The 11,559-nt window shown below is 48.8% G+C and overlaps 1 protein-coding gene across 1 annotated transcript; it reads right to left on the bottom strand.

Moving 5' to 3' along the window:
* Window positions 1–6,985: 6,985 nt before the first annotated feature.
* On the bottom strand, window positions 6,986–10,124 carry LOC117842049 (probable LRR receptor-like serine/threonine-protein kinase At4g37250). The gene is made up of 2 exons (XM_034722385.2): window positions 7,988–10,124; window positions 6,986–7,883 (listed from the first exon to the last, which is right to left on the bottom strand). The coding sequence occupies exons 1-2, from the start codon at window positions 9,744–9,746 to the stop codon at window positions 7,156–7,158; spliced, it is 2,487 nt and encodes an 828-aa protein (XP_034578276.1). The 5' UTR covers window positions 9,747–10,124; the 3' UTR covers window positions 6,986–7,155.
* Window positions 10,125–11,559: the final 1,435 nt, after the last annotated feature.

The raw sequence follows: 11,559 nt of genomic DNA, 5'->3' as shown, positions 1-11,559 counted from the left end.
GATGTGATTTTGAACATTAACCTACTGAGAGAAGGCAATGGCGGGGTTACATTACTGCAATCCCATTATGTGGAAAAGATATTGAGTCACTTTTGTTATAGTGACTGCAAGCTTGCTCCCATGCCTTACGATTCTAGTGTGATAATGTGGAAAAACCGAAGGATCGCAAGGGATCAATTAAGATATTTTCAAATCATTGGCTTGCTAATGTATTTAGCTAGTGCTACGAGGCCTGACATCTCATTTGCTGTGAGCAAACTTAGCAAATTTGTTTCAAGTCCAGGAGATGATCATTGGCATGCACTTGAGAGAGTAATGCCCTATTTAATAGGCACCGCGAGTTATGGAATTCACTATGCTAGGTATCCTAAGGTACTGGAAGGCTACAATGACTCAAACTGGATATTAGATGCTGATGAGATAAAAGCCACAAGTGGATATGTGTTCACGCTTGGAGGTGGCGCTGTTTCTTGGAAGTCTTGCAAGCAGACCATGTTAACGAGGTAAACAATGGAAGCAAAACTCACAGCACTAGATACCGCCACAGTTGAGGCTGAATGGCTTCGTGATCTCTTGATGGATTTGCCAGTGGTTGAGGAACCAATACCGGCTATCTTAATGAACTGTGATAATCAAACCGTAATTGTCAAAGTAAAAAGTTCACGAGACAACATGAAGTCATCAAGGCATGTGAAAAGGCGGTTGAAATCTGTCACAAAAATGAGAAACTCCAGAGTAATAGCTTTGGACTATGTCTAGACTGCTAAAAAGTTGGCAGACCCGTTTACTAAAGGTCTTTCACGAAATGTTATTGACGAGGCATCGAGGGAGATGGGATTGAGACCCACATGAGAGTTATGTCATAGTGGTAACCTGTCCTATTTGATCGAAGATCCCGTGAATTAGGATGGTGAAACAAACTATTGGCTAACTGAGAAGGGGAGTACTTTTGTACAAACCCATTACGTTGGAGACGCATTCTCCCCTTTTCTACATGGCAGGTTGGTTAATACCTTAATGTGATTTAGGTGGCTTATTTTAAAGCAAAGATGTTTACCTGCAGAAACATCTTTTGAGAAACACACCTATATGAGTTTGACGTCTAGTCATAGTCTATGAGATTGGGTATTCTAGAGACTCATGAAAGGTCCTGAAGTATGACTTATATGCTTCAACTAGAGGGGATGCATTTTGCAGCCTAGTATCGATTAAGGGGGCGTTTTCTTCTCGTGTCTTATTTTTAGCACGTGTCACATCGAATGTTTAGATACTAATTAGGAGTAGTAAACGTAGACTATTTACAAAACCAATTACATAAGTAGAATCTAAACGGCGAGACGAATCTATTAAGCCTAATTAAGCCTAATTAACCCATCATTAGCAAATATTTACTGTAGCAACACATTGTCAAATCATGGACTAATTAGGCTTAATAGATTCGTCTCGTCGTTTAGATTCGTCTTATGTAATGGGTTTTGTAAATAGTCTACGTTTAATACTCCTAATTAGTATCTAAACATTCGATGTGACGGGTGCTAAAGTTTAGCAAGTGGAAGAAAACAGGCCCTAAGGACCTAAGTGAAACTTGTTAGCATAAAACTGTCAATTCAAGGCATAGTTCATTATTCAGTTGTGGACAAATATAGCTTATACTCTAGGTAGATGTTCAACCTTATCAAGGTCTCTATCGAAAAGCCAATATATCAAACAGCAGTGGAACTGAACATGTACCTAAGGCCCATGCACATGGTGGTAGTTACATTTGCAATAAAACCACCTTGGAAGTTGAGAGGGTCCCTAACCAATTTATAAGGTGGAGCCATGCTGCACCTGTTGAGAATATGAGGAAGGGATAAAAGGATACCACATGTGCGTGCTCGCTCGCCGAGCCGAGCCGAGCCACGACGCGACGTGACATGTGGGTTGGGCTTGGACGGATTTTGCAGTTTTTAATCTCGGTTTGATGATGAGTAACTGATGACGCTAGTTGATTGCTAGCTGTTAGTGACTAGTACCTGATTGGCTGGTACAAATGAGTTGTAACTGATGAACGTTACCAGTAACTGTCGGTTTTGATGGCTGCCAAATTACTGCAATTAACCTGGACGCTCAAGGGTCTCTGCTGCCTATAAGAGAGGTGCTCCTCTATCTTCCGCGCGCTACACACACCACCATAGCTCCTCCATTGCATCCCTATATTTTTGCTATCCCCGTTCCGGCGATCTGTGTGCATGGACTTCGTCTGAAGAGTAGGCTTCTGAAGCTACGCCCTTGCCAGAGACTCTGCATCCGAGGAGTAGAAGGACGATCAAGTTTTTGGGGAGCGCGTTTGCACGACTGCTTGTTGCGCACATCTACTTCCTGGAGCCGCAACTGCACTACTATCATCTGCACGGCATCAACCTCTAATCGACTACATCGAACAAGCTCGACTAATGATGTCGGGTAACTACGCATTCGGTTCCTCAGGGTACTTTCTCGTGAACTTTATGTTCACGGCAAATATAATAGATCGTGCTTCTGTTTATGCTATCTTTTATGTCATGATTTATGTTTTGTTTCGAATTAAAATGAACGGCTTAATTCAAACAGTGATAATATCCTGTGCTCACCCTAAGGTCGTGATGCCCATAGGACGATTGAATAGTTTGTGAATGGTATGCTACCCAAAATAACCCAATGCCTTTATATGAGAGATGATGATGATTACTACTACTAGATCCTCTAACGTGATTGGTTTTATGTAAGAGGAACATGAATGCGGGGGCACCATTGATTGGCCATCGGACGGCATGCATCGGTCATCCAACAAGAGGACAACATGAAGAGGAACGCCCAGTTCATCACAAAAGCAGCCCAACATAGTCGAGTTCGGCCCGGTGGTTGACACAGCGGAGAGCAAAAGGGCGTCCATGGCCGGCGGCCGCTCCCGGGTCCTGGCGTGGTGAGTTCGAGTTCTGCTGACCTCCATCGATCTTTGCCTTTTTTGTGGTTCCTTGCCACTCTGATGATGGGTCAATTTGTTTGATTGTTGTGTGTGGATGGTACTGATGGAAATAGATAAGTCATAGAATTACAGTAAGAGCAGAAATATTGTGGCATGGTGTTGAATGGAGATTGTAAATTGATGTGAATTAACATGTCTTTTTCGTTTTGAGACTCTTAATATTGTACTAATTTGACATTATTGACTATCGTGTCAATTTGAGAAGGTGAAGGTTGTATTTTAGGCGTGTTATTGATGTCAATTCAGTTTCGGAAAAGAGATTGAAACTTTAGTTAGTAATAGGACGTGAACAAGTGATGACTGAATATGAGGACATGATTTCAGTATGTTGGTGTATTTCAGTGCGGTGCAGTTGCGAGCCCCTCCCACAGCGATCCCTTGCCAAGTATAGCTGCAGCTCCACGCGGTGAGCTGCCCAGCTGCTGCCCCACACTGAACCACCACACCTACTCATCCTCCACCGTTCCCCTCCATGGCGAAGAGGAGAGGCGAGGGGTGGGCAGCCGGCTCGACCCCCTCACCCTCTGCCGCCGCCCTCAATGGAGGGAGATGTGAGGCGTGGGGCACTTGGCCACCGCCGTGCGGAGCTCTCTTCTGGACAGTGCAACGGCGCAAGACGCAAGGAGGAGAGCCCGGCATGTGGCCCCGGTGGCGGTGGGAGGAAGAAGAGCGACGTCGGGAGGGAGTAGAGGGTGGGGGAGCTTGCCAATTACACTACCGGAAACAGTAAGTTTGCCGAGTGCCCGAAGCACTCGGCGAAGGTCCAAATACACTCGGCAAACAATTTGCCGAGTGTAACACTCGGCAAACAAGACTTGGCGAAGTTTCCCTCGGCAAACAGTGGATTTGCTGAGTGTCGAACGTCGGGCACTCGGCAAAGGCTTTGCCGAGTGGCAAAAAACACTCGTCAATGATTTTTTGGAAAAAAAAAACAAGCTAGCGCCACCGCCGGCCGCCACCACTGCCGTCGGCCGCCGCCACCCTTGCCGCCCGCCGTCAGGCCACGAACCCCGCTACCACCAGGGCGCCACCCTTGCCTCCTGCCGCCGCGCCACAAAGCCTACCGCCATCCACCAACAGCGCCGTCGCCGCGCCACCAACCCCCGCCGCTACTGGAAGCCTGCCGCCGACATCTCCCGGAGCTCCTGGATGGCTCTGTGGCTCGTGCCACCCCTGGCCCGCGTCGCCCCTAGCCCACCCTAGATCCGGAGGGGAGAGAGCTGGGGGCCGCCGGATCCGTGCCAGAGGGGAAGAAGGGGGCACGGATCCGGACGGAGGGGAGGGAGCTGGGAAGAAGAGGCCGGATCCGGCCGGAGGGGAGGGAGCCGAGGAAGGACGGCGCGGATCTGGCCGGAGGGGAGGGAGCCGGGGAAGGAGAGGGAGCGCAGATCCAACAGTTTCAAAAAATTGTCAAAAATTCATATGAAATAATATATATTCTCTATTGACTGTAAAAAAGTTTTGTAGTCAAATCAAAACTCGACCGTCATTTTGACTCCAAATCTTATCCAATCCTTCTCAACGTTACTATTCTTCTTCTGAAATGCTTCGGTTTGTAAACATTGTACGTGATGAAATGTGCAAAATCTTCTCAATTTTTTTCCACAGCCTCCACGTATGATATCATCACATCATGACAAATCTCATAATTTTCAGACTTTGCTTGTATTTTTTACAATTTAAAAATACCACTACCACACGTTCATGGTCGTGTTTCCTGAACAAGATGTTCGAAATTTCTTTTCATTTCACGGGTCAGGTCTCAAATTGGGCCAAATAACATTAATATCATTTTTCTACTCATTTTGTTCTATAATTTGAATCACTTGCGGTTCAAATTTGACTTATACCAAAAAATTTCTTGAAATACAATTAATTAAATAAATATAGCAAACAAATTCAAAAATCTACCAAACTTTAACATGGAGTACCACATGTTGTATGTGAGGAGTAGAAAAAATTTCAAGGTGGAAAGAGGAAAAAAAATTATTGTTTTGCCGAGTGTCAAAAAAAAAACACTCGGCAAACCCCACTCTTTGCCGAGTGTTTTTTTACACTCGGCAAACCTACTCTTTGCCGAGTGTTTTTTTTTACACTCGGCAAAGTCCATCGTTTGCTGAGTGTTTTTTTTTACCGAGCTTGTTTACCGAGTGTCTGAAAAAAAACACTCAGCAAAAAAAAAAACACTCGACAAATTTAAGGTTTCCGGTAGTGTTAGTCCCCGTAAGAATTAGGTATCTAGATTTCTAGATTTAGATATGTGTTGGATAAGAGTACAAGAGATATATAAAAATCTTATCTCTCCTATATATAAAATAAAATTTAAGGGTACGTTTGGATTGCAGTATTTTCAAAGGAATTCAATTCCTACATTTTGCTGACATCATCCAGTGTTTGGAACGGAGGAATTGAGTTTCCCTTTCCACAGGAATCGCTCGGTGTCCTATGCAAAATGGAGGAATTAAAATATCCACTCCAAGCTCTTGAAAATTTTTCATGCGTGTGAAGGCATAATCTAATCACTTCGGTAATCTCATTATGGCAGCATGTCCTGAACTTTTTATGCTCAGAAGAATGTGTGAATCCCTGCGTGGATTTTGTTTATTTCTTTTTTCCAAAGGGATGAGCACTTAAGAACTGACCGGTGAACAGATAAAGAATTAGATAGCTGTAAGATTGTTCTAAAGCCATTAATTTGTGGTGCAGCCACTTGTCATAGTCTGAACGAAGGAGATTACTTACTAACTACCAAATTCCTGTGAACCTGCATTCATGTGCTCCAAACACATGTTTTGAAAAGATTCCTCCATTTTACATTCCTCTGTTTTCCTCAAGCACTCATTTCATATTCCCGTGTTTTTTTTTCTCATTCCTTTATTTTGAATTCCTGCGTTTGGAACAGACCTAAGTATTCAATTTTACCAAAGCTGTTAGATGCTCTAATTTCCTGACAAAAGTTTATATTTTGGTTTCCAATTCGCATCATCGCATGCATGCAACAAATCTTTGGAGTTACGTGCCTTCTATAGATGGAAGGTTAATAAAGGTCAAATTAGTCTTTGAGTTCCTTTCTTAATTCGTCATCTAAATAAAAAAGTTCAAAAGTAGCTATATTCTAAGATCGAGTAGCTATGTTCTAAGATTGAGGGAGTAATTTTTTTTCCTAGACAAGACTCATCATATGTTAACTGTTCTAGTCAATATGAGTACAAAATAGCATGGCACTAAGAACAACAGTGACTCAAAAGAGGTTTAAGCAATGTCGGTGATATAGCACAAGATCGAGACACGGCGGGGAGCATGTAATTTAACTTTTTTACCACTAGTTCGGACCACTAAAAGTAAATATTTAAGCCTCCATGTTCTAACGACTAGAATAACCCTTGGCACGTATACGTACACGCAGACATAGCCAGCAGACAGGCCGTGCAAGGAGTATATGGAAATGATGGCATCTGCAGCACCGAGGAGTGGGCCGCAGATGCATGTTTTGTTGCTTTGTTCGCGAGTGGTTTGGCGCCCATCCAGCTCGTCCAGGTGAAGCCCCGACGCTTTTTGGACTCTTCCCCTCCGCTTCCCGCGCTCCGAGCAGAGGAATCACGGGCGCTGTTACTGTTGCTGTACAGGCCTTCGTCCTGCCCGGCTGCTTCACTAGCAGCATACTAGGGCTGTAGCCTGTAGCTGGGTTATGAAATGCTGCAAGAATTGTCACAAGTCTTATCCTGTACCCGCTATATGATTATTTTGGCACTACTGTCTGAAATTTTGAAGCAATGAAAATACAAAGGGAACTCATTTTATAATTGCAAATGGCAGATAAATGCTTTCTTGTTCTACTAGCAAAGATTGAGATCACAAGCTTATTGTCTTCCCCTCCGGCGACCGAGACTTGGGTTTATGCTAACTAGCTCCCATTCCATGTCATTCATTGCTGGACCCCCGAATGAACTGCATGCCATCGTAGATTCGTAGTCTGAATGAGATGCAATCAGCATGCAAACCAATTCCTTTCAGAAACTGGGGCTTACAAAACCGTGAATGATGGATGGTATGGTACAGAGGAGAGGAGGAAGAACACAAGCATCAACAACGACCATTCTCTCGCCTTCACAGATCACAATTCACAACCGTCACAACCAAAGATCTCTTCACTGATGCGCCGCCGTGGAGCAGGAGGAAGAAGCGACCAGGGCAGGTATCCTCTCGATGGCCTGCAGCGCGTCCCTAATGGACGGCCTCTTGCCCGGCGCCATGGCGCAGCAGGCGGCGCCGAGCCGGAGGCAGCTCGCCACCACCTCCTCCCGGCCTTCCACCTCGCCGCGGAGCGCCGGGTCCGCCAGCCGGAGCGCCTGCGCTTGCGCCTTCCCGTCCGCCGCGCACTGGCACAGCTCCACGCCCGTCAGCGCGCGCCCGGCAACCAGCTCCAGGAGCAGCACGCCGAAGGCGTACACGTCCCACTTGGCGCTCGCCTTCGGGCTCCTCGCGGCCTCCGGCGCCCGGTAGTGCGCCGCCGTGTCGGCGCAGGCGTTAGCGCCTCCGGCGAGTGGGCTCGCCGGCGGCCCGCCCCCCGCGTGGTTGGGTGGCGGCGACAGGTCCGGGAGGCTCTTCGCCGAGCGCTTGCTCCCTAACCGACCCGCCAGCGCCGCCGACGACGACGGCGCCGGCCTTTGCCCGCCGCCCGCGCCGCGGACCAGCCGGTCGACGCCGAGGTCGGCGAGCAGCGGCTCCATGTCCACGTCCAGCAGGATGTTGCTTGGCTTCACGTTGCCGTGCACCCACTTCTTGTCGTGCAGGTACGCGAGGCCCCTCGCGACGCCGCGCGCGATGCGCAGCCGCGCGCTCCACCCGAGCTTGATCGGCGACGACCCCGGCTTCCCTGCAGCCATCCATTAAAATGCTCGTTAGCAACATGCACGCACGACACCTTCAATGGCGTCTGGCATTGGGAGGAAGATTAGATCAGATCATCTGCGTATGTACTTTTGACGGAGAGGTTGGCGAGGTTGCCGTTGACGGCGAAGTCGTGGATGATGAGCATCTCATCGGGGCCCCAGTAGAAGCCGCGCAGCCGGAGGATGTTGCCGTGCCGCAGCCTGGCCACGGCGCGCATCTGCGCGTCCAGCTCGCTGAACCGCCGAACGCCGGCGTCGTCGCTGCCGATCCTCCGCACCGCCAGCGCCGCGCCGTCGGCCAGCACGGCCTTGTACACGATGCTGCCGCCGGACGCGCCCAGGATGTACGCCGAGGCCTTCAGCAGCGTCTCCAGCTCCAGCTCCGCGCCGCCGTCCACCGTCACCAGCACCGCCCCGTCGCCACCCTTCTTGCTCGCCGCTTCACCTCCTCCCGCCGCCTTGCTGTTCTTATCTGTGAGTGTGACACCTTCCTTGGCGGCGAAGGAGGCCGACGTGTCCGTGATCTCCTCCGTGTCGTCGCTCTCGTTGCCGGAGTTCTTGCGCAGGCAGCAGGACAGGCTCCGGCCGACGGCGTCGGGCGACTCGTCCGGCTCCGGCTTCTTGAACACGACGCCCATCCTCTGCTTCGCCGCCTCCTGACGCTGCCTCCTCTTCCTCACCTGGTACACGTACAGGACCACCACGAAGAGGACGGCGATGCCGCCCACGTCGCCAGCGGCGATGGCGACGATGGTAGCAAGCCGCATCCTGCCGCGCTGCTCGCCCGACGCCGGTCCTCCGGCGGTGGCACTGCCGGTGTCATCGCCAGGGAGCGCCTCGGTCGGGTCCCTGGGTATCGCCGCGATGGCCGGTGGCGACTTCGCGGTGCCGTTCGGGGGTTCCACGGCGGAGGATGACGTGAAGGCGCAGAGGCTGTCTAGCGGCTTCCCGCAGAGCTCGGCGTTCCCCTCGAACGCTGTGGGCCTCTGCGCCAAGAACGGCGGCACCGCCGGGATGGCGCCGGTGAGGTTGTTGTAGGACAGGTCGATTGTGACATTGGTCGGCAGGTTCGACGCCATCTCCGGCGGTATGGCGCCGGCGATGCGGTTGGACGACAGGTTGACGTACCGCAGTGCGGCGCCGCCGAAGTTCGACGGGAGCGTGCCGTTGAGAAGGTTGGCGCTGACATCGAGTATCTGAAGCGCCGGGAAACCCCCGCCGGGGAGCGCACCGGAGAAGAAGTTGTTGGCGAGCGAGACGGCCGTGAGGTTCGGGAGCAGGGTGAGGTTCTGCGGGACGGCGCCGGAGAGCGCGTTGCCTGCGAGGTTGAGCGCGCGGAGGCTGAGCAGCTGGCCGACCTGCTCCGGCAGGTCGCCTGTGATGCCGTTGCCGGCGAGCGAGAGCACTCGGAGCTCCGGCGCGCGGAGCAGCTCGGGCGGGATGGTGCCGTTGAGCGCGTTCCCGGAGAGATCGAGGTGGCGAAGGTGCTCGATGAGGCCGAGGTCCTTGGCCACTGGGCCGACGAGCTGGGCGTTGGGGAGGACGACGCTGACGACCCGCGAGTCCGGCGCGCAGACGACGCCGTTCCACGCGCAGGGCGTGGCGTCGGCGTTGCCCCAGCCGGAGAGGGAGCCGAGCGGGTCGGCGGCGAGCGAGAGCTTGAAGGAGAGGAGCAGGATGCCGTCCTGGTTCAGCGCCGAGGCGAGGCATAGCAGTTTTAGCAGCACGCCTAGTTGCAGCAGCGGCAACGAGGTGGCAGCAGTAGGGAACCGTAGAAGGAGGCGAGGTGCGCCATTGCCGGCCATGGCGGTGGAGGTGAGTGGCGAGGCGTGCTGATGCCGTAGCATGCAGCATACATGGAGGTTAAGAAGAGGAGGGGGCTTGGCAACGGCAATGGCTATGGTGGTGCTGGTTTTGCTTGGATTGGTTGAGAGGGTGGTTCAACAAAACGGTGGCAAAGCGGGGAAGGAGAAGACTTGGAGAAGATGAGGGAGTGGAGTGGAGACTGGAGACTAGCAATGGAGCAGAGGAGACTGAAGGAGAGCAATGGAGAGACCTCTACCTGCCTTTGAGGCATCAAAAGGGCCTAAAGGGAATGGGGTGAAAGAGATATATCATACTCGACTACCCGTGGTGATGGAGTAGAGGGGGATCTCTCCATGGATACGGTAGCCATGCTTGGAGCGCAAGGGCCAAGGAGAAGGGAGCAGGTTGATACAATACAGCACGCTTGGGTGCCTTTGTTTTGTCAGCTTTTGGACCCCACATGCATGATGTGGACGCATAGGTAGTAGAAAGGTCACTCTGCTGTCTGCTCTGCTCCACCTTTGGTCCTTTGACAGGGCGGGGGGTCTGTCTTTCCAGGAGAATAGAAAAAAAAAAAGCAGTAAAATATATTGTTGAAACATGTATGCGTAAAGGGAATATACACTCGCAAAAGCAGTGTAAAGGGAATATACATTCACAGAAGTAGCAGGTGTTGGCTCTAGGACTAAAGTTTAGTACTTTAATCCATATGTCACGTCGAATATTTAAATATTAATTAAGAGTATTAAATATAGACTAATTACAAAACTAATTGCACAGATGGAGGCTAATTCGCGATACAAATCTATTAAGCCTAATTAATCCATGATTAGCACATATTTACTGTAGCATCACATTGTCAAATCATGGACTAATTAGAATTAATAGATTCGTCTCGCGAATTAGTCTCCATCTGTACAATTGAATTTATAATTAACCTATATTTAATATTCCCTATTAGTGTCTAAACATTCGATGTGACAGGACTAAATTTTAGTCTATCTATCTTAACCAAACACCTTATACTCCCTCCGTCACAAAAAGAATGATTTTCTGGAATTTTTCTGACCGATTAGGTATGAATGAAAAAGATGCATGTACTTTAGTTTTGCATATAGAAAATGAGAAAATATGTTTCCATTTAATCATACATGCACGAGATTCAAATTATACATGCATAAGATTTAATTCTTTTTAACAAATCTTGAATATCAAAACATCAGTCTTTTTTGGACGGAGAGAGCATGACTCACAAAAGTTTTGTCTAGCTGTGACGATGTGTACCAACTACCAAAACTACCAAAACACTCGCAAAGGATTCTCATCCGTCAAACTTACTTATTATCTTTGATTGACTATTATTGAACTAAAAATTACACAAACTGACACCAAATTCTAGTAGTTTTATTTGGAAGCTGCATAATATATAATAATTTTATCTTTAGTGAGCCAAGCCCAGATCCATATGCATTGCAATCACGACAAGGGTAGGGATCCAAATGTAAGAATTCTCCAAGGGTACTTCAAGCTCCAAGCAATATTGGGTCAGGAGCTAGAAACGTAGACATCATTTAGATAAATCATTTTGCTTATGGTTTCAATATATAGATATAGATATATCATTTTAAATTAGTTTTCAAGCTGCAAATCTAACCTACATCTCGGAGCTGGAACTGCCTGACATGCCCTATATACCAGTTCAAATGCTAAGCCCCACTTGCTAGCATCGAGATCACCAACACTCTAGCATGCATATTTAAAAGCAGAAATATGTAATACATTTTTTAAAATTTCTAGCCAAAGTATTATTCTAGAAACCACAAAAACATTTACTTATATTTGCTGCATTTTCAG

This window comes from Setaria viridis, chromosome 2 (assembly GCF_005286985.2).
Source record: "Setaria viridis chromosome 2, Setaria_viridis_v4.0, whole genome shotgun sequence".
Classification (NCBI taxonomy): domain Eukaryota; kingdom Viridiplantae; phylum Streptophyta; class Magnoliopsida; order Poales; family Poaceae; genus Setaria; species Setaria viridis.
Note: the sequence above shows the minus strand (reverse complement) of the source record. Positions and strands in the feature narration are given on the sequence as shown.